The following is a 24628-nucleotide window of genomic DNA, read 5'->3' on the forward strand; positions in this document are numbered from 1 at the left end:
GAGAGGGTGGCCCTCTTAAATAAAAGAGCGAATTTCTCATTTCCCTAAATTTTCTAACAAAATGTTGAGTAAATAATTGGGTTCAACTGTAGATTAACTGTAGATAGCCCACATGGTTAGAGCTGCCAGTAAAAGGCTGTCCGACTAAAAACATATATAAAATCATAACTTTAGATCAAAGACCAGCTTCACAGCCTCGGGGGGGCTATTTTGCCCTAACCAAACTTCTTATCAGTGCCATATTGGCCCCTGACTGTGGCCTCCGCTGCCCCGATGACAAGGCCACGGGATACATTCAATAGAGAGTATTCATTTGAAAATTAAATTCTCAATCAGCAGCATTTTGGTTATTTCCTGAAAACCATTACCACCAATGGGTTTACTTACTCTTAATAGGAAATCTTAATTTTTTTGAAAGGAAAACACATTCTTGTTTTCCAAGGACCAGTCATCAACAAGAGAAGAGGCCTACACACTTCAACAATAAACTACTTCCAGAGAAATATTCTCTGTATAAAACAATATCTGGGGTACTTCCTGTGAATGATTTTAGAGAGAAGATACAAGGGGATACAATCCAGAACAGTTCCTCAATGCCACATAACATCACCCTATATCCATCACCTACAACAAATAGCAACACAAAATGCTGAAAACAGAAGCACCCAAAGGCATCAACAGTTCTCCCATCGAGTTCAAGCAGGCAATCTAGACCACTGAAAATTGAGAATAGTAATGCATCCAAATAATTTTACTAGTTCTACTCGCGAATCTTTTGAATTCTGATCAAGCGTGCATAGTCGACCCACCTGTTAAAAAAAACCCATGTATAAATTATAAAGGTTCCGAGAAATTTCTTAACCGTGAAGAATGCTCATGAATCTTACAATAATGATCCCAAAAATGTGTTGCCCGTTCGAACAGCAAAGCACAGTGCACTCAATATGATCTTGTGTTGGTGTAGTAAGGGTTCCAAAATTCGTTGCTCTATGACGCCAGCCAGTATTTGGTACCTGTTGAAGAGGGAAATAGATCATCAATAAAATTCCTAAACATAAAAGTACCAAATTAGATAAAGCCACGCATCCATTATAAGTGAAAGCCAAGTGCAAGTCTATGCATCTGATAAAAGAATCGCTAGTTTATGAGTATCCGTGTGCTCCTGTGCACATTAGTTCGTTGAAGAAATTCCGTCTTTCTATTTGTTTGCAGACACAATCCATGTAGGCCGAAGTGCATGCACAAGAATGGCCTTCAAGATTGGGAAACAGAGTACTCCCAGAAAATCATAAGCATTTCCGGACTCTAGTACGAATTCCAAAAGTCTATGCATTTTCATGTAGACTTAGCCAATAAATGAACAAGGCACCGATTTTCAAGGCCCCAAAAACTGACTAAGATAGGACCAAACCTTCCACTTATCATACCATAAATAAAGATTGCTTTCCATCATATGGCAATTAAATCTATTCATCTGAGTATGGCTTTTACAATCATATAATTCTTGTTTAATGATAATAACTTTATTAGTCAAGAAGATAAGTGCTACAATATTGAGACCAAGATGTTCTCAAAAACCAATATAATGGAAAACATGCAAGGATACACAAACTCCACTCAATGAGCAACATCCAAAAGGTTGGAAAGTTGCCTTGTTTGCCAATTAATGTGGTTACCTAATTTAGGTGGGAATCCGAAAATAGGCAACTGAGTTTTTTAGGTTTTTGGAAACCTATTGTATAAAAGCTCTTGTTTGCAACTGCCATAAGAGTGTCGGCAAGGTGCGGCTAGGGCTTTGGGTGTGAGGTGAGAGAGAGAGAAAGAGAGAAGGAAAGAGCGAGGAAGAGAGAAACAGATAGAGGATGGGGTTTTCTTCTTTTGGGTTTCTTCTTGGGTGCCTCTCCAGTTTTCTTCTTGGGTTTTTCTTGGGTTTCTCTTGAGTTACTCTCGGGTACGATCTTGGTTGAGAGGGCAAGGAAAAGGCTGCGGGTTTGTGGGTTCGGTAATCCTTGGATATTGCTTTTCTCATAATGGAAGATCGTGTTTCACACAATGTCAGATCACTACCCTCATCTTCTCGACCCAAGGTTGGAGTCCTGGGGACCAACTCCTTTTAGGTTCTAGATGCGGCTGAGCTACCAAAAATGGATGAGAAATTGTGAGTGTGATGGTCAGAGCTCAAAGTGACCGGGCCGATGGATGTGGTGATAAGGACAGAGCATAGACATGCTAAAAAGAAGTTAAAGGAATGGAATCATGAGAGACAGCGTGAGGAGTCATAAATGAATATGTGGATTATATCTAGACTCAAGGAATTAGCAGAGCAGAGGAAAGAGGATCGAGAGGAGGTGGAAGAGAGAGGAAGATTAAAAGAAGATTATAAAAGATTACTGCTTTTGGAAGAAATATCATGGAGACAGAAATCGAGGGTGAGATGATTAAAAGAGGATGACAAAAACACGACTTACTTTCACGGCATTGCTAGCACAAGGCAGCGTGGAAATCGGATCAGAGTTTTGCAGGTTAATGGTGTGGCCACGGAAGATAACGAGCTACTATCGAAAGATATAGTGGAATTTTACAGCTGCCTATACTCCTCTGAAAAGATCATTCAACCTGTCCTTGAAGAGGTGGAGTTTAGTTACCTGGGGGAGGATGACAAATCCAGCTTTGAGAAACCATTCTCAAAGGAGGAAATAGAACATGGAATCTTTTCTTTGAGCAGGGATATAGCCACCGATCTGGATGGATTCTGTGTAATGTTGTTCGAAAGCTGTTGGGAATTTGTTAAGGATGGCGTATTGAGGATTTTCAAAGAATTCTTCTAAGGGATGGATCTTGAACGAGGAACAAGAGCAACTTTCATTGCTCTGATACCTCAAATATAGCAGACTATCGGTCTGTTAGGTTGCTTGGATGCTTATACAAGGTGCTAGCGAATGTCATAGCGGAATGTCTCAAGAAGGTTATGCCGAAAATTATTTCAAGTATCCAGTCTATCTTCATCTATGACAAACAGATTCTAGACTGCTCCCTCATTGCTAATGAGGTAGTGGACTTCTGCTAAAAGATACGACAAGGAAGAATAATTAGGGTAGAATGGAGCTGCCTAGCATACCTGCTAGGCAGAATGAGATTCGGGGAAAGTTGGGGATCATGGATGAGGAAATGCGTGTCATCTGGTTCTCAATTCCTTAATGGATCTCCAGAAGGGTTCTTCAAGTCATCTCGGCGGTTAAGGGAAGGGGATCCTCAATCCCTCTTCCTTTTTGGGATAGTGGCAGATACTTTAAGCAGGTTGATTGAAAGAGGAAGAGCCTTAGGATTGATAGAAGGTTTCAAAGTAGGACAGGACATGGCAATGGTGTCCCATTTGCAGTTCGCAGATGATACCCTGCTGTTTAGCTCCCCTAAAGTGGAGGAGGTAATGAATCTCAAAGCCATCCTAAGATGCCATGTGTTGGTGACAGGTCAGAGGTCGAATTTTCATAAGTCAAGAATCTTTGAGTTCACAATTATTCACTGCTAGCACAAGGGTTTGCAGGGATAATGGGATATACGGCGGATAGCTTACAAGCTTCTTATCTTGGGTTGCCTCTCGGGTGGGGAGACCAAAGAAGGTAAATTGGGATCCTATTGTCGAGAGAGTAGAGAAGTGGTTGGACACTTGAAAGAGAAACCTAGTTTCTAGAGGTGGGAGAACAACCCTTATAAAGGCGATGCTGGCAAACATTCATATTATCTATTCCTTTTCAAATGTTCCAAAGCAACATTAAGAGGTTAGAGCAGATTCAACGAAGATTCTTATGGGGTGGCTATGATGAGAAGCTCAGTAGGAAGTCTGTAAACCCATCAAGGCAGGAGGGTTAGGTATAAGAAGACTAAAGGAAGTTAATCAAGCTCTTATGGGTAAGTAGCTATGGAGATTTGGGGAGGAGGCGCGGTTATGGTCTAAAATGATTGAAAGCAAACATGAATTTGCTCCGGTTCATTGGCAAACTGAGGATAGATTCAGGCAGACTGGGGTGAAAGTATGGAGAGATATCATGAGGCAAAGGCACAAGTTTTTGAAAGGAAAAAGATTCAGAGCCTACTCAGGGAGACAAATTAGGTTCTAACACGATAAGTGGTGCACCCAAGGCCCCTGGAGGAGATATTCCCTGACTTGTTTGTTATGGCAAGGTCCAAGGAGGCTCTAGTGGAAGACTGCTATGAACGGAGAGGGCTCTCGGTAGTGTGGATGACGGTATTCAGAAGGAATTTTTTTGATAGAGAGGTTCAGTTGGTGGACGGGTTACTTGAGATGCTAGAGGGGTGCTATATCATGTCATCTGGAATGGATAAAAAGGTTTGGATCTGGAATGCATCTGAGGAGTTTGCTATCAAGTCCTTTTATCAGCATCTAGCATCATGCATTGTGCCCTCCGGAATAGCTAGTGTGGACTTCCCAGGTACCGCCCAAGGTGTGTGTGTGTTTGGTTGGGCCACTCTCCTTGATAGGATCCAAATGGTGGAGTTCTTGCGGAAGTGGAAAATGTTGATCGTGGACTATTGTGCTCTTGCATAAAGGCTGGAGAGATAGTGGATCATATGTTTATGCATTGTAAATTAGCCAGGGAGGTGTGGAGTAGCTTATTGGGCAAATTTGGATTGTTCTAGGTGTTCCCAACCAAGCTCATTGATCTATTGGAGTGTTGGTCGCTGGTTCCTTGGAGGAAAAATAGGCAAGATTCTTCGGAACACATCCTTCTTAGCAACCATTTGGGTGCTTAGGAAAGAGAGAAATCATGGAGTCTTCAAAGGAAAAGGAAAGAGGTCTGCCTCCCTTTACTTCAAAGCGATTGCCCTAAAGATCTCCTGGGTGAAGATCCTTCTCAATTTCAGATTCGTATCTGCCTATGACTTATGGAAGGGATGGAAGGAGATCTGCTTTAGTTGAGAGGGGGGCCTATGATATTGCAAGAGTGGGAACCTCCCGCCCCAAGCCTAGTGAAGCTCAATTTTTACATGTTTAGTTTGGGGAATCCAAGCCAACATGAATTGGGAGAGTGCTAAGAGATGAAATGGGGTCAGTGATGGGCTTTCGCTGGCCCCATAGGAGTCACATATTCTAGTGAAACGGAGGTGCGTGCAGTTCGTAAGGGCATAAAATTATTGCAATTTCACTTCCTGTAGTAATTCGGGTTTTTGATCTACCGCACCTGAAATGGCTTTCTCATATCGGGGCGTTCCGGTGGCATTCGATCGCGGTATCCCGCTGCATAAAGCACTACAATTGGTTTTTCAATGGCAAGTGCCGGTCATCGAGTGGCTGAACCAACCCTACGGCGGATCCACCTACTGATGAATGCCAGCCATCCTTTATCAGGTATCCTTGACTATTCTAGAACCCTTTATGATTCGATAGCCTGAGAAAGATGGACCACGATTTTCATTTCTGACTGCCTATGCCTCTAGCGATGCTTCAGGCGAACTGTAACTAGGCGCCCTACTCCAACCACCCCCCCCCGCCCCCGCCGCTCTCACCTTCGTCTCTGTTGCCTCCGCTCCAGCTTGCTCTACCACCTATGCATAAAATTATTGGTGAATGAATCCATGGACAAAGTGGTGGGGGAATGAGACTCCCTCAATGTAATTAGATGGCTTAGGGGATCATACACTTATCCATGGAGGTTTGCACAATTCTTTGATGAGATACAGGGTAGAGTGGGCGACTCCATGATAACTTTTTCAGCACGTCAAAAGGTTTGCAAATGGAGTCGCTGATAGGCTAGCTAAAGATGGGGTTCGAAAGGACGGTCTCGAGCCATTTGATTTTCTCCCCCCTTGAGATATCTTTTGGTGCTTTCTTTTTATGTTGTAAAACCCTCCATGTTTGTATCTAGTTTCTTTTTGGTTCGGTTCTGTTTCTCTTGTACTGACCATCTCAGTCCCTTCTTATTTTCATGATTAATGAAATCCGTTGCCATTCATATATATATATATATATATATATATATATATATATATATATATATATATATATATATATAGGGAAAAGTATGAGTGGCCCCTCATACTCACTTATATGAGGTGATGGCTAGAAACACATGTGGGCCCACAGTTTTGGGGTGATCCAAACCATTCATTTGATAGGCCCTGACATAGATAGGGTGTGCCCAAAAAATCAGCTCCATAGGATCATCCCAACCCTTCGAACTGGGGAGGTGAAAATGGGCAGTTATAAATTTGCCCAAATTTTTCCATTTTTTGCCTCCACAGTTCGAAGGGTTGGGATGATCCTATGGAGCTGATTTTTTGGGCACACCCTATCTATGTCAAGGCCTATCAAATGAATGGTTTGGATCACCCCAAAAATGTGGGCCCACCGTGTTTCTAGCCGTCACCTCATATAAGCTTATATGAGGGGCCGCTCACAAACAGCATCCCCATATATATATATATATATATGGCAGTGATTAATTTGCACCCGGTAGGATAATTCGCACCCCTTTAACAAGAATTGACATTAAAAAGCGTTAAAGTCTGTGAAGGATGTGAATTTATCATCGCTCTATATATATATATATATATATATATGAGAAAGCGGTTCCTACAAACTTGTGTAGATAAGTTATCTACACACTAGCTTAAATACAATGGGGGCCCACATTGTTTGGGTGATCCAAGCCATTCATTTTAAAGGCCCTCACATAGATAATGTGTCCACAAAAAATCAGATCGATAGGATCATCCCAACCCTACGATTTGTGGAGGTAAAATGGACGTCTTTAAACCTTCACAAATTAGTCCATTTTTTTGCCTCCACAGTTCGAATGGTTAGGATGATCCTATGGATCTGATTTTTTCTGAACACCCTATCTATGTGAGGGCCTTAAAAATGAATGGTTTGGATCACCCAAATAATGTGGGCCCCACTGTATTTTAAGCTAGTGTGTAGATAACTTATCTACACAAGTGTGTAGGAACCTCTCTCTCTCTCTCTCTCTCTCTCTCTGTCTCTCTCTCTCTCTCTCTCTCTCTCTCTATATATATATATATATATATATATATATATATATATATATATATATATATAAATTCATACAGGCCATCAACAAAATGCAATAACCCGAGGTGGGTTGGCTTGGATATGGACCAATGGCTGTAGGAAGCATCCGCAATGCCAATCAATGTTGATAAATAGAGGCAAAAAGATCTGATCCAAAAAATAAATAAATAATTTCAGATCTGTCTATTCATTCCACATTGACAGATAAAAATGTAGTCCAACCAACACAAGAACGGGCACTAAAGGAAAACACTTCGAAAATGGGATTCTGTTTGGAAAATAAAAACAGTAGTGAAATCACCATTGATTTGACCTTTTATAAGGTGCATCTATTGCTTTTATGGGGATTTGAGCTCCCTTACTTTGTCTTTTAGTGGACATGGCTCTAATGATTGATGCCCTTTTTTTAACAAAACGGGATAACGTTTTCCTAGCAGTGCTTGCCACTAAATATTGTGATCTTGAGAAATGGTGGAATTCTATATGCAACATAAATTAGGACTTCATTTTTTTAAATTTCTGCAAGGAGTCATCAGATTATTCCATCATGATATGTATATATTATCAGAAACTACTTTTTTATTAGACTATTATATATATATATATAGTGTTTTGAAAATCAGAATCGAATCGTAAATCATAATAGGGTTCGAATCGTATCGGATCATAAATCATATCGCTAATCATAAGATTCATTAAGATATATATTATGGGGAAATGATATCTGCGCCAAGGTGTTTCGATAAACAAGCGCTCCACTTGTTTGTCGTGTAGTATTTAAAGGGATTTTAGAGGATATTATGGTTCTCAAAAAGCTCATTAAACCCTTTAAATACTACACGACAAACAAGTGGAGCGCATGTTTATTGAAACACTTGGCTTAGATATCATTTCGCTATATTATATTATATATATATATATATATATATATATATATATATATATATATATATATATTTGAAGGATAGACTGCTTAAAGAAGGACCTTGGAGTAGTGACAAAGGGACTAATATTATGTGGAATGAGATGTCTAATTATATCAGGAAAGTGGCTAGAGAGGTACTTGGAGAATCTAGAGGGAGTGGGCCACTGTCTAAAGATATGTGGTGGTAAAATGAGGAGGTCCAAAGGCGATTAGGTCTAAAAGAGTGTTATAAATGTTTGTGTAAGTGTAGGAATGAGGAGAACAATGAGAAGTATAAATTGGCTAAAAAAGAAGCTAAGAAGGCAATAAGGGAAGCCAAAGGCAAGGCCTAAGAGGATTTGTACCACAGGTTAGGGACGAAAGAGGGTGAAAAAGATGTTTCAAACTTGCTAAAATAAGAGAAAAGAAAAGCAGGGATATGAATCATATAAAATACATCAAAGACGAGAATCAAAGATTGTTAGTAAACGAAAACGACGTTAAAGAGAGGTGAAAAAGTTGCTTCGCTAAGTTGTTTACTGGAGAACCTGTAGCGAATTTGGGAGAACTTGATAACGCTTTTGATGATACAAACCAGAGGTTTGTCCATAAAATCTGAATATCAGAGGTAAGAGTAGCTATGAAAAAGAAGAAAATAGTTAAGGCTATGGGGCCTGGCAGTATTCCTATTGAGACTTGGAGATGCTTGGGTGATGTGGGTTTAGTTTGGTTAACTAGATTATTTAACAATATTTTGAAGACTAAAAAGATGGCTGATGAGTGGAGGAAGAGTACATTAGTACCTATTTATAAGAATAAAGGAGATATCCAGAGTTGCACCAATTACTAAGGAATTAAGCTAATGAGTCACATCATGAAGCTTTGGGAGAGGATAATTGATCATAGACTAAGAAAAGAGACTAAGGTGTTAGAGAATCAGTTTAGTTTCATGCCCGAACGATAGATTATGGAAGCTATCTTCTTGATTAGGTGGTTAATGGAGAGATTTAGAGAAAATAAAATGGACCTTCATATGGTTTTCATTGATTTGGAGAAAGCATATGATAGGGTTCCCAGGAATGTTCTATGGTGGGTCCTTAAAAGGAAAAAAGTGCCTACTAAATATAATGATATGATTAAGGATATGTATGATGGAGCAATAACTAGTGTCAGAACTACAGATGGCACGTCTAGTGAGTTTCCAATTACAATAGGACTACACCAAGAATTCGCTCTAAGCCCTTATCTTTTTACTCTAGTTATGGATGAATTTACGGAGGGTATCCAAGACGAGGTGTCGTGGTGTATGCTATTTGCAGATGACATAGTATTAATTGACGAAACCAAAGCATGAGTTAATGCTAAGTTAGAGTTACGGAGAACTACTTTGAAATTCACACGTTTCAGACTGAGTAGGACCAAGACAGTGTATACGGAGTGTAACTTTAGTAATGTAAGGAGGCGGGGCAAGGATGTAGTAAATATGACTGGACGGGAAGTACCTAAGAGAAATATCTTTCGCTATCTTGGTTCAATCCTACATAAGGAAGGAGAGATTGAAGAGGATATTAACCACAGAATAAGAGCAAGTAGATTGAAGTGGAAGCATGCTTCAGGAGTTCTGTGCGACCGTAACATACCTACCAAGTTGAAGGGAAAGTTTTATAAGACAGCTGTGAGGCCAGCTATGTTGTACGGCTGTTGGGCCACTAAGAAGCAGCATGTGCATACGATGAGTGTAGCGGAGACGCGAATGCTGAGATGGATGTGCGGCCACACAAGGTTAGATCGAATTAAAAATGAAGACATCCGTAAAAAGGTGGGGGTGGCACAATTGAGGAGAAGATGAGAGAGGACCGCTTAAGATGGTTTGGGCATATCCAACGTAGGCCTTTGGATGCTCTTGTGAGAAGAAGTGAATTGCGCCAAGTTGATGGAGTAAAAAGAGGTAGGAGGCAGGCCAAAACAACTTAGGTAGAAACAATGAGAGGCTTGAGGGCTCATAACAGAAAACATGACCTTGGATAGGATAGAATGGAAGAAAATGATCCACGTAGACGAACCCAACTAGTGTCAGGATTAAACTTAATCAATTTGAGCCGGGTAGATCCTTTCACCTTCTTCATGAAAATTTTCCAAAGGATTCATTAGCTGACCCCAACTAGTTTGGGACAGAAGGCTTAGTTGAGTTGAGTTGAGTATATATATATATATATATATATATATATATATATATATATATATAGAGAGAGAGAGAGAGAGAGAGAGAGGAAATGGTTTGTGAGCAGCTGCTCATATAGCTTATTTGAGCATGGATTTTTAAAACAAGGGTGGGCCCATATTTGGGGGGTGAGGGGTGACCTAAGCATTCATTTGGAAGGCCCCATCATGGATGGGGTGTGTACCAAAAATCAGCTCCATTGGATCATCCTAACCCTTCCATTTGTGGAGGGAAAAATGGGCAGATTTGTGGACAAACAGTATCTGTCTATTTTCCCCTCCACAAATGGACACCCTAAGACGATCCAATGGAGCTGATTTTTGGTACACACCCTATCCATGATGGGGCCTTCCAAATGAATGCTTAGGATCACCACCAAAATGTGGGCCCACCCTTGTTTTACAAATCCATGCTCAGATAAGCTATCTAAGCAGCTGCTCACAAACCATTTCCTCATATATACATATATATATATATGCTAGTAAAAAACCCCGTGCGATGCCCGGGGCGACAAAGAACTGTATGGACCACATCATAGGTTAATCCAAACCGTCCATGTGATGGAACACAACAGAAATAGGTTGTGCCCGTAAAATCATTTCCATAGGCTAATCCTAGCCCTCCAATCTATAGAGGTTTCCATAATATGTTGTTCCTCTTAAGGTGCCCGAAATTTGTTAATATTTTGAAAGGTGTCTTAAACCCGTAGTAATATGTAATATATTCACAAAAAATCCGTAGTATTATGTAACATATGTACCCAATCCGTAATTTTGCAAAGCAAAAACACTATGTTGACTTTGTCCAATTTTTTTATTACATAAGCTTAAAGGAGGGGGGTAGGATTGAAATTATGTGGCTTTAATGGGTGCCTTTGTTAAAAAGCATAAAGGAGGGGTAAGATTGAAAATATGTGGGTTGAATGGGTGCCTTTGTTAAAAAAAGTCAAAAAAAGTGATGTGTAATTCTCATAGAATTTTGGGAGAAATTAAGAATTCTCTCCTTTTCTCTTCTGTTATATAGTATGTGTGTGTGTGTGTGTATATATATATTTGAAAAAAAATCATATTTTATATATTAAAAATATAAAAAAACCATAAACAAATCATAGAATAATAAAACAGTCAATAATTCATTTTCATCCAAACCTAATAATTTAAATAGACATTACCATAATTAGTTATTAAATATCATAATACCAATTGTTTGCTAACAAACTTGTCACATACTAATCATCTGTTTCTCATCCAAACCCATACATATTGGATAATAATTTTAAAAATAATAAAAGACACAAATCATATCATTTCTCAAAGCTTCAAACATCAAATGACAAACATCAATTATAAAAAACTGGTAAATCGTCGATGTTGTCCTCATTATAGTCGCCACTCTCCTCGATGTAAGACTGCAATGCCCCACATTTCTAGGCCCCTATGAATAAAACCTTAAGAAATTAATCCCTTATATGTAATTAATTAAAATGTAAGCCCTTATTTGTAATTAATTAAATACGAAAGCTCTTATGAGTAAATAATATAAGTTACAGCAGCTTTGAAAATTTGGCCAACTATTAACTTATTAGCATAATTTACCATAAAATGACTTGGACTGAAAATAAGATGACTTTTGGTATGCCCAAGTTGGCAGATTGCACTAGGGTGAATGAATTTGACCTTTGGGCTTACCCATGCAATGTTTAGTGAGCCAACATAAAATCTAAGCTTTACACAATCTGTAGAATACTTAGAGTTTTCTTTTATGACTATTCCAGAAGATCACCGAGACTCGGTGGAAGAAGAAGACTTTAGAAATTTTGAAGGAATCTCTTTAGGATCGAGTTGGGTAAGGGAATAGTTACGTTCCCCTTTCTCTTGCTTCCTTTTCATCTGGTTTGGTTCGGAAATTCTGTTGGGGATGCGTTCATGTTTCCTTAATCTCTTCTATTTTGAGTTTTAGATTATTTGTTGTTCTAATGGTTTAGGTTGCTGTTTGAAATAAGTTTCTTGATATTTTGGAAATCCCATATGAAATTCGTATGCCTTTGAACCCTGAAAAATCTGGAATACGGAGAGATGATTCTAGAAAATAAATGTATTTTTTTCATGATTACAAACTAAGTAGCCGAAACACTTCAAAAGGGTGTCATACCAATGCTTGACACATAATCCTACACATGGGATAGCCTTGACATATCCATGTAAGCCTCATATCCAATCATTAGCTAAGCTAATGTGTGGGTCTGGGATAGAAAATAACTTCTATAAGAATAAAATGTAATGACTGCGATTCTTCTTCTTTCAAAACTCTAAGATTTAAGCCATTGGATCAGTGAATCTATTTTCAAGGGTGGGGATCAACGATCCATCAATGATCAATCCTAGATCTTAGTTTTAATCACTCTTTTCCCTTTAATTTGTTTTGATCCATAGATCTTAGAATCTATGGCTATTGAAAGTTATATCTAAATTCTCTAATTGAGAGAAGAAAATAAGTCTTGTTGTAAAAATAATTTCTGTGGAAAATATCACTTAAAACGTGGAAAAGTTTTTTGTATTAAAAGTGATGGGAAGAAACCCACGTTTTTCCTTGTATGGGAAAACGTGCATATGGTGTGGGCCCACCCTCAATAAATTAGATATATATATATATAGGTATGGTGATGATAGTAAATTTAAAAATGCCTTCTAGATTTACTAATTATAAGTAATCTTAAAAGGAAATTCCTAGATTTTGGATATCTTAGTTTCTTTATTAAAAATCCAAAAACTCTGAACAATAGTGGGAACTTTACATTAATAGAAGTAGTGGGATTACTTGGAGATTAAGTAATCTTATGGATGATGTAAAGTGAGAAACTTTAGAGATATAATATTTTCATTAATAGTAGATTATCCAAAATAGCAATCAAAACAAAAATTAGGGAATATATGTAATCCCCTCTTTTGGTTGTTTTCCTTTTCTTTAAAATTTAAAACCCATAAAAAGTGGCTATCATGCCTTATAAATAAGACCAAGGTGTTGGGTTTTTGGTAACTTACTATAGCCCTCTTATGACTCATCTTAATTTACCAATCATAAAACAAGGAAAATAGAATAAAATATATATATATATATATATATATATATATATATATATATATATATAGTGACGTACACCTCTCCCATTCTCGCCCAAAATTTTTAGAGAAAGAGAGAGAGAGGAAGAAAGAAAGAAAAGAAAGAAGAAGAAGAGCTTTACACTTGATTCTCCTTATACCCTAGATCCATCCAAGTAAGTACCCTTATTACTTTCCTTGTCTTTATAGTGTTTTCCTTGGTCCCAAATCGGACCAGATTTAACACTGCTTTTGTGTGCTCTTCTTGGTCCCAAAATGGGCCAAATTAAGCGTCATTTTGTGTGTTGTTGTTGGTTCCAAAACGGTCGAAGTTTAACACTGTTTTGGTTTGTTTTCTAGCTCCCGAAACGGAATAGATTTATGCATTGTTAATATATGTTTTATAGGTCCAAAAACGGACCAGATTTATACCCTGTTAATGTATGTTCTATAGGTCCCAAAACGGTCCTGATTTGTACCCTGTTGGCATGTGTTTCCTTGGTCCCAAAATGGACCAGATTTGTACCCTGTTGACATGTGTTTCCTTGGTCCCAAAACGGACCAGATTTGTGTACGGTTGATAGGTGTTTTTACGTATCAAAACTAGACAGATTTAAGATCAGTTATATGTATTTTTATTATATATTAAAATTGGACAGATTTAAAGACCGTTATATGTGTGTTTCTATGTATCAAAACTGGAAAGATTTAGAGTCAGATATATACATGTTTTCGTGTGTTAAAACTGGACAGGTTCTACGTCATTCATATGCGTATTTTTATATTCTAAAAACGGGACAGCAGTGTTCTATGTTTGTGTGCAAGTTTTATGCCCTCAAAACAGGGCAGCAGTCATGTGTTTTTGTGTGCGTCTTTTATGCCCTCAAACAGGGCAGCAATGATGTTTTTCTGTGTGAGTTTTATGCCCTCAAACAGGGCAGCAGTCGTGTTTCTGTGTGTGAGTTCATGCCCTCAAACAGGGCGGTAGTAGGCTTTTATGTGCAAAGTTTTACGCCCAAAAACAGGGCAGCAATAGTGTCCTTCATGTGTCTTCTTGCTGGGCGCCCCCAAAAAAAAAAAAAAACAGGGCAGCAAGAGTCTTCTCCGGGTATATATCCTTCCTGTCCAAAGATAAGACAGCAATGGTATGTCTATGTGCATGGGTTTCACCTAAGATAGGGCCTCAACGTAGTACCTGTACGTATTTTTGAAAACTTAAACATAAGAAAAAAAATTGACACTGTTATGTTCTATCACTTGACTCCAGGACTATCACACTCCACTACCTATCAGAAGCCGTCCATTCTTCCCCATTCGCAAGTTAAGGCAGGTGACAGCTAGACCTTGTGTTGTAATGGTTTCAATATAACTTGTTTCATGCAAAGTAATCTTACGTATATTATTTTCTTTGTGATAACTGTATAGCTCATTATACTTGTTTACTTGAAATGAAATAAATAATAAACTGTTTCTAACATTTATGTGAAAGGATGCAGGAAAAGACGGCAAATGTAACGTACCTTAAAATCCCTAATTGCATATCCTACATGGGGGAGAGTGAAGATGAAATTAAGGGTGTGGTGGTATCATCCTGGGACCTAAGGTCCAAAGGCCAACGCGAGAAGCGTGTACAGCCTTTCGTTGGCAAACCATCCAAAGAGATAGTATCCCCGAAACGGCTCGGCATTAAATGCGAGACCGAAATCCGAGTCCATAACGCCACTACCATTGGACAGGGGTAGTGGGTAGTCGTGCGGCAAGGACACAGGCAAAAAGGAGACAGTCAGAAAAGAACTGACAGAAAAGTAAACTGGGGAAAAGCCGGATGTACCTGGGGAAAGTGCTGTCTCATTTTACATATTCGATGCACACATAACATATCATTCATTATTGTCATTCATTCCTATTTATACATAGATGGCGTGGTTTTATTCTCCAGTTATATATTATTGCTTCTAGATGATTGCTAAGGATCTGAATTATTATTGCATGCCCTTTTATATTGTTCCTTTTACTCCGCTCGGTCACTGGAGGACCCTGCTCTAACGTTGTTTCCTCCACCACAGGGGTTGAGGCGTTAGATGGCGGAGCGTTTGCAAACGAAGAAACCATGGGATAAGGGATCGTGTGATCGGAGAGTTCGCTTCATGGATTATTACGATATGACGTCTTGCGTCATTTTCTAATTTTATTTTGTCGGGAGTTTCTTTAGTTTGAACTTTAGTGATTAAAACTTTACTTTTCATTTGGAGTATGAGTATTGAAAGGACCTCTTGTTATGGTAGACTTATTTAATTTGGAATAAGATTTTTGTCGTGGTTGTTGATTATCTTAAAAAAAAAAAAATTCCATGATTTTTGCGTTATTCTTTTGCTCGTAGTGACTTGACGGAATCGGGTCGTTACATAAAATTAAATTTTTTGTGTTTGTTTATAAAGCCCCATGTTGGAATCTTTGTAATATAGCTAAGCTAGCATACCCATGATCATCAGTCATTAGCTAAGCAAGTGTGTGGGTTTGGGGCGGGAAATAAATTCAACAAACAATAATTTCAAGTTTTTGAGTTTATAAAGCCCCATACTGGAATGTAATATAGTTTTCTTAACAAATTCAAAGAACCTCGTGGAAACCCTAGTAAATAATGGGAGACCTCTATGGGTATCAATTGGGTGTCAGATGATCCCTCAAACACCATTTTCAAGTATAGCCAGGTGCTGCATCGACTTGCACATTAGATTGGGATTTTAAGGTTTTCTTCATTAAGGGTTTTTAAAGTTTTCCTCACATTGTTCATGCAATGGATGATGTGTTTTGGCATTCGCTAAGAGCACAACGTATGAATTTGTCCTATTTTTCATGAAAAGGATATTGATTTTTGTTTTAAAAAAGAAAGATTACTTTTCTCCATCCATTTTCTATTCATCATACTTGACTATGCCAGCGTACATATTATTTCAGCAACCAAACAATCAATAGAATCCCGAGAAGGTCTTCACAAAGATGATGGAAGTCTCTAGCACAATTACCATACAAGAAGGTAGAGAATTTTTTCAATAATTAACCTTCATTAAAAACTATAACAGAATAGAATATGAAGATTAAGAAATGAAGAGGCCTTTGCATTGAATATATTAAAAACCACATACCTAAGGTTGCTAGAAACTGCCATGTAGATACCATAGGCAACACTGGTTGATACTATAGGGACTTCCTCTGCTTCACCAGCAGAAGCCTTGTCAACTGCCTTTCTTGCTTTAATCAAGGCATTTGTTGCACCCGTACCAACCTGTAAAATTGTTAATTTCAATAAAAAAAAAAAGCACCAATTACTTTACACATGAAAATTCTGCTTCAACACCTTGCCATAATTGTCACACACTTTAATGCGTAAATAGAAAGATGCATATGATTTTCATGTATCGTGCAAAACATAACCAGAAAACAAAAGAATGAGTATATTATCTTTCAAAACGAAAAAGGAGAATGAGGATATCTAAGCCATTCAAAAAATAATAATAATAAAGAAGAATGAGGATCACCTCCATAATCAAGATTAAAACTTCAACAATTAACACTGATATGCACAGTAAAAAAATATTAATACTAGTAATATGAAAAAACAAAATTCTAAAAAAAAAGGGTGCAACACTAATATGACCACATGCTGGCAGTAGATATTTTGTTCACCACTTCAAATATAAGGCTAGATAATCCATCCTCCTATAGAAATTTCCTAAACAAATATCCAACCATAAAGAAGCCACTTTACAATGCACTCTAAAGATTGAATGGTATAGCCACTCAGTGACCAAAAGGATACCTAGCAAGAACACCATATTTAACTATACAGCAATATTTAGATGTTGAGTTCCTTTTCTAAAGCCATAGTATGCCAAAGACCAGCAACATGCTAATTCAGACTGGATTTGCACCTAATGGAGCACATCTATAATTTTAAGCATTTCGGATTAAACAAAGCAATCACTAATTAGTCGTTTAGATATAAAAGATTATTTTCAGTGCAAAATTATTGTTTTTATTCAAAATTCCTTTGCAAAATTATTGTTTCTATTCAAAAAAAAATTTCTAATTTTTTCTTTTCCGTATGACAATTTTCTGCCCTGCTGACAATGATCGTCCACATCCATATAATTCAGACTGGATTCCCTAGCTGAGAATGATCCTCCTTAGAGTACCGTCACTTCTTTTTCCTTCGAAAATCCTTCTATTACTTATTTCCATATAGTCCAAAGACTACACAGAAAACAAGGCTTCCATAGAGTTGTATCTCCTAATTTCCATGGAGTAGCAGCCCACACTTCCAATAAGGTCCCAAGCAACTTCAGCAGTCCCCAATTACAACCAAACATAGACAAGATGAAATCCATAGAGAAGTTGCCATGGAACAATGAATAAACAAATTGTCCACTGTTAGCACATATGATACACTGGCTAGGAGTACTTGTCTGGAGATGGATAAGATGGTCAATTGTCTGCCACCTGCATTTCCCATCAGCTGCAAATAAAAGGGTTTAACCAAGAAAACCCCATTTGGCCACCATTTCCAATACTTCATGTCCCTCCCCTCCCAACTAATAAAAGTTCCCTAAATCTTCGACATCAGTGCAATCCCTCAATCCCTAAACTCTTGTCAAAATGAAACCATCCAAGATAATGTGGGGATCAATTACGAATCCACATATTTTTGGTGCAAAGATAATTCCAAGGAGAGTGAAATTTAGAGTTCGAAGATCTATGATCCGCTGCCAACTCTTGTGGACTTGCAAAGTGGGGCTCAATTATCAATATGGACATTTTTAAGATGTGGATTATAATTGAAGAGAAAAACATCCTCTAATCTCAAAGCAACAGATCCCAGAATACTCTACAAGGACAAATAGTATATTCAGGTTACCCAGAGCAGACATTGTGAGCACCATGAAACATAGAATATTTATAGTAAGAAAAAGGCAAAAATGAGATCCACTCGTTTTTTATTTTTCTAAATTGATGAAAAATGACAATTGCTCATTATAGAAAATTAATTGAGTTAAAGATGGTCCTCCTGAAACAATAGCAGAAGTAGTTATAAGACAAAGGGAAGGTTTGGAAGCACAAGTGTTAAAAGATAATAAATCAGTGTTACACGATCATAAATTACACTTTTTGCCAGTATCAAGTACAAAAGTTTCCAAAACAAATATAATAATGGTGACATGTAACTTCCAAAGGCAAAAGATGGAACTACATTGAATATTGAATCTAAATCGTAAAATATACTGTAAAATGAAAAAACTGGAATACCAGAGATGCACTGGTCCCAACTGCAAAAAGCTTTGCTCCGTTACGCTGCAGTACAGATCCAAGCATATTTTTAAGTTGCAGTGATTTAGTAGAACAAATTGTGGATTTTTTCACAAACAAATACTAGAATTTATTACAGGAAATGGAAATGAAGAAACAGTTCCATTACATTACCACTATTGCACCTATTCTATGCAAAATTGAGTAAGATGTTCCGGACAAGGCAACCTGGAGACAGGATTCCGACTATATTAGTGACTTTATATTCTATCTGCTATGGAGACAAAAGTTGTAAATTATAGATTGTTAAACCAAATCTTGGACTACTGGAACACATTTTTTACCTGAAAAGCATTATCAGGGCAACTGAAGAAAAACTTAGCAATAGGTCCAGCACTGACTGCAAGAGCTGGCTGAAGAGAAACAGTTGGAGAAGGAAGCCAAACAAGCATAAAATCTGCAATTATGGCCATCACCTAAGAAACAACATGAATTAGCAAATGAAATAAACTAAGATAAGAAAATGGTCAGTAAAACAAGTAAAAGAACAACAAACAATATAATTAAAGCCGGTAAAAAACAGTTATTAAAAAAATAAAAAATGTATTATCTGATGTGCAACCAAACAAGAGATTTCTTTTTTTTCTTTAAAGGTGAAAGAATTTATTAGATGGAGGAAGACCAAGATGGTCTACCAATATTACAAGATGTATAAAAGGATAGAAAAATATACTCCGCTCAACACGCCCATGACCCATGTCCTAATGGTACGGACGAGCCATTCTTCCAACGGCCGAGGAAGCTAAAGACCAATGGTACTCGGCGAGACATGCGCAGATCCTGCCGATTCCACCGAGACCACGATCATGGCACCGGTGAATGTAGGAATCTAAAGGATGAGATTGAGATCCTGATCTGGCAAGGGCACTTACATCGATACATCGACACTCAACTCCTGGCCGACGAACCGCCACGGAGAGAACCCATGAGGTCACCCGAGCACAAGCAGAAGTAACCTCGAAGGTCCCAGAATCCACCATTCCTGGATCAAAGGAGCTCCCACGACATGTCGACGGCCACCCGTATCATCCGATAAGTTTCCATTATCTCTCTGACGCAGCACCTCTTATAGTTTTTCTTTACTCTCTCTTACTATTTCTTTCTACTTTCTGCACTCTGTCCTTTACCAACGATGTATGAATGGTATTTAGATATGTTCTTTCTATAGTTTTGTGTCATCCCTGTTATAAATCTTCTTCTCTTTTTCATAATCCTTCCATTCAATCAACAATTTCCAACTTTCAAATTGCTTCAGGACTGTTAACACTCCATTCCAAACCCCATATAACCAATTTTAGACACTTGAGTTTTCATAAGCCCCCATGTCTTCCATTCATGCAGTCTTGAATCTTCGATCCTTTAATTGTAAATCTGAACTGTTACGAATGTCCCGATTGCATTCAGATCCTAAAGGACGCATTATTTTGGTCTGTTAACCCAGTTTTATCACTTCAACTCCGTTAAACCAGAACCCCATTATTTGTATATTCTATTGCATACAGTCAGTTGAATCGTAGGTCAAGATCTCAACTTTCTGTAGTAGATTATCTTCTCTATTGGTTGTATATCATTGATTGTTGTGAGGTGCAAGAATAAATAATATGCCACACTCAGGTTATTTATTATAGCCCTGCCTATTTATGCTAGCCACATGTCATGTCGTATTATCAGTAACATTATAAAATAATAAAATAGTGTAAAAATAATGTCAAATTTGGCATGCTGAATTGCTGATGGATGATGTTGTTTATCTAAAGAGAACCCATCCACCTCCGAAAAATTAAACAAATAAATAAATAAAGTCCATTATTATTTTAGATTTCGATTACTACGAGTGCAAAAAAATCTCCCTCAGTTGTCATTTCTTTTTTGTGAGTTTTCTTTCTAGAGGTTTTCTAGCTTCTCATTTTTCTTTTCAGTTTCTATATTTTTCTTCCTCAACATTCCAAACATAGAGTCATTAGCTCGCATATTGTTATGATAAAAGAGAAAACTGCAATACAAAAAAAAAGCTTCCAAGTGTAAGCGTGATCATGAACAGATATTGAATTATCACGCTCAAGAGAAAACCTCCCACATCCATTAAGGGTTTCATCAATGAATCAATATGTTCATGTTGGATATCGTAGTATATGTGCGCACCCTCTTTATGGGGTATTTATGTCTTTGCATGTATATGAGGTACATATATATAAATAAATATGTGCGTGAAGGAGATCTCTCTGATTCACGATTTCTCCCAAAACCTTCTTCTCTTCTCTCTTTACATGTTCGATGTAGCCATAACATGGTATCAAAGCTGTGTCGCGATTGAAGATTGAAGATGATCGCAGATCGCGATTGAAGGTACCTCAACTCACAAGCCCTAAAAATAAAAACAGTTCCTCTCTAAACCTAACCTAGCAATAACCCTAAATCTAACCCTAACCCTAACTGATCTTGATCGCCCCTCTTCCTTTCCAGTGCCACACCACCATACTGATCCCAATAACCTTTTGCCCCCCTGCGCCCCCCCTGAAAACACAGCTGCTTCCATGTTTGCCCCCCCCCCCCCCCCTCTGGAAAACCCAGCCTCTTATTTCCCTTCAAACCCTATCCCTACTTCCATTTTTCACAAAAATCATTCCCAAAACCTCTCTTTATTCACCTTTACCTCTTGTGTTCATGTTCTAAACTCCTATTAATTGATCCTTTCCATCTTGTGGTTGGTTCCGAGCTATTATTTCATGATTTTCTAATGATTATTGGTGATTCGAGTGTGATATGATACTTTTTTTTTATGCTGATGTTGTTAGTTTACTACTGCTTGGATGGTGATCAGTTGTTGGTACTCGTTGTTGTTGGTTTCTCCTTCTTGGATCGTGACTACGTTCATGGTTTTGTGAGTTGTGATGATCATTTTGTGATATCTGTGCCCTGATTGTTATTAGTTGTGCGCCTATTAGTTGATGTTTATGTGGTGGATGGTTCTTTGTTGGTTATTGTGGTGGTTGAGTGTGTAGTTGGTGGCTGTAGTTATTTGTTTATGCTATCTACAAATTCAAGACATTGGGATATACTTTGGGGATTCGATATGGCTTTGCCTTACACCTCGTCTACACTATCTGGCTCGTTTCCTGTGACCTCCATGACGTCCATCAAGCTTGATGGATCCAACTATCCCGCCTGGAGTCGATCTGTTCAGCTTTATCTCCGAGGGCAGGGCAAGTTGCGTTTTATCACATCGGATCCCATCAATTCTAAGGATCCCTCCTACGCAAAGTGGAGTCAGGAGGATGCCCTTCTTCAGTCACTCTTATGTCAGAGTATGGAGCCCAAGATTGCTGGTCATATGTTGTTTCTGCCTACATCTCGTGCAGTTTGGCTACGTGTTGAAACTCTCTATTCGGGGACTAACAATCTCACTCGGATCTGTGATGTTTACACCGACTTCTTTAGCGCGAAGCGGGGTGAGAGATCTGTTTCTGAGTACTATTCTGATTTTGTTGGCCTGTGCGAGCAAATAGATGTTTATCATCCTCCCTCTACCGATCTTGCTGTGTTAGCCCAGCAGAAAAATGAGCTACGTTTTGTTCGATTTTTGGATGGACTGGGTCGTGATTTTTTGCCTATTCGTCAGCAGATCTTAGGCCTTGGTACTTTACCAGACATGGACGATGTCTTCTCTCGGGTTCAGCGAGCATTGCGTGTTGAGGATCATGGGGATACTATTGGTGAGCAGCCTGCCATGGCCGTTCAGTCGAGGCACAAGGGGGCATGGACGTGGTCGCAGAGGTCATGGTCGTGGTTTTGGTCGTGATTCAGGAGGAGGCCGTAGCACTGGTGGTCGTGGAAACCATTATTGTTCCCACTGTGATATGGAGTGTCATACCATTGATTTTTGTTATGATTTACATCCAGAGTTGCGACCATCTCGCGCAGCACATCATGTTTCAGGGACTCCCTCCAAGACTCCTACTGATCCTTCTGACACCTTAGTTGTCTCCCACACTGAATACGAGGCTCTTCTACGTCTACGAGACAACGGGAAACAACCAACTGCAACTCTTGCGAAGGAAGGTAGCACCCCATCCTGCTCTCTCAGTCATTCTAGTTCATGGCTCATTGACTCTGGAGCCTCTCATCATATGACTGGTAACAGTAGCCTACTTAGCCCCTTCCAGCCTAATTCTTCTTCGACATTGGTTACTTTGGCTAATGGGGCAAAACGCCCTATTTCTGGTACAAGGGATACATCTGTTGGTTCTCATTTATCTCTTTCATCTGTTTTATGTGTACCTAGTTTCCCCTGTAATCTTCTTTCTGTTAGCCAACTTACTCATCGTCTTAACTGTTCGGTAACATTCTTTCCCTCTTATTGCTCTTTTCAGGATTTAGCAACTGGGAGGAGGATTGGTTCAGGACATGAAGTGGATGGACTCTACTACCTTGGCGGTGATACTGCACCTACAGCACTGAGTACTTTTGTTGATTCTTTCATGTGGCATTGCCGTCTCGGTCACCCTCCAGCTGATCGTCTAAAGTATTCTTTGGTTGTGTCTGGTTCGGTTAGTCCGTTTCAGTGTGAGTCGTGTCAGTATGGAAAACACCATCGCGTTTCCTACAAGTCTCGTTCAGTGAGTCCTACGTCCGTTTGAGCTGGTTCATTCTCACGTCTGGGGTCCATGTCGGACTCCTATATTTGGAGGTCGGTATTTTCTTATTTTTGTGGACGATTATTCAAGGATGACTTGGTTATATGTAATAAGAGATCATTCTGAAGTTTTTAATATATTTCGCTCATTTTATACTGAAATCTCAACTCAGTATTCATATTCCATTAAATGCCTACACACAGATAATGCACGTGAGTATTTCTCTGTTTCTAATGGTTTTAAGGATTTTTTATCGAGTCATGGAATTATTCACCAGTCATCGTGTGCCCATACCTCTCAGCAAAATGGGGTTGCAGAGAGGAAAATTCGATATCTTGTGGACATGGCGAGGAATTTTCTTTTCCAAATGCATGTTCCTAAATCATATTGGGCTGAAACCACTCTCACCGCCTAATTTCTGGCGAACCGTCTTCCGTCATCTGTTCTCGACAATCGATCTCCTTTCTCTGTCTTGCATCCCTTTGGGAATCTGTTTCCCTTAATTCCCAGAGTGTTTGGTTGCACGTGTTTTGTTCATGACCTTACTCCGGGATTAGATAAACTGGAACCACGAGCGATTAAATGTGTTTTTCTAGGCTATTCTCACACTCAGAAGGGCTACAGGTGTTATAGTCCTCAACTTCATCGTGCTTATGTCTCTGCTGATGTTTCATTTTTTGAGGATAAGCCCTATTTTACTGGACCTATTTCTTCTCTGGTTCCTGACCCGGAGGTTCCGTTGTCGTTGCCTGTCCCGTTACCTGTCTCAGTACCGATTTCGTCATCTGTAGATTCCCTTAAACCTCTGCAGGTTTATTCTCGTCGTCATCAACATCCTGCTTCTCAAGATGCCCCTTCATGTCCTCCAGTCTCATCACAGCTCGCTAGCCCACCTGATGCTCCTGAGGTAAGTAATTTTCCTGTTGAAGCTCCGATTGCCTCTTGTACACGTTCTCATACGACTCATCATCCTATTTCTAATGTGGTTTCTTATGCTCATGTTTCACCCTCGTACAATTCCCTTTTGTCATCTCTATCTTCTGTTTCTCTTCCTCCCTCTGTTGCCGAGGCTTTGGCTAATCCAGGTTGGAGATCGGCAATGGAAGCAGAGATGTGTGCTATGAAAGAGAATCATACATGGCAGTTGGTCTCTCTTCTCCGGGTACTCAAGTGGTGGGCTGTAAGTGGGTCTTCACAGTGAAATATTTACCTGATGGGACGGTAGAAAGGTTGAAGGCTCGATTGGTTGCCAAAGGGTATACATAGACGTATGGCATTGATTATGTTGAGGCATTTTCTCCTGTGGCCAAAATTCCTTCTATCAGAGTTCTGATATCCCTTGTAGTCAACAGGTCA

General features: G+C 38.8%; 1 protein-coding gene across 1 annotated transcript in view; it reads right to left on the bottom strand.

The window, feature by feature from the left end:
- Positions 1–476: 476 nt before the first annotated feature.
- Positions 477–24628, bottom strand: part of LOC143852730 (protein RETICULATA-RELATED 4, chloroplastic-like) — a 76243-nt gene continuing 52091 nt past the window's right edge. Inside the window, exons 3-8 of the mRNA XM_077362301.1 lie at positions 18923–19054; positions 18753–18806; positions 18579–18623; positions 16421–16560; positions 888–1013; positions 477–809 (exon numbers count right to left, since the gene is read on the bottom strand). Of these exons, the coding sequence (XP_077218416.1) occupies positions 761–809; positions 888–1013; positions 16421–16560; positions 18579–18623; positions 18753–18806; positions 18923–19054 (546 nt within the window). The 3' untranslated portion in view covers positions 477–760. The remainder of the gene's footprint in view (positions 810–887; positions 1014–16420; positions 16561–18578; positions 18624–18752; positions 18807–18922; positions 19055–24628) is intronic.

This window comes from Tasmannia lanceolata, unplaced genomic scaffold (genome assembly GCF_043159265.1).
Source record: "Tasmannia lanceolata isolate RefF3 unplaced genomic scaffold, GAP_Taslan_0.1 ptg000019l, whole genome shotgun sequence".
Taxonomy (NCBI): domain Eukaryota; kingdom Viridiplantae; phylum Streptophyta; class Magnoliopsida; order Canellales; family Winteraceae; genus Tasmannia; species Tasmannia lanceolata.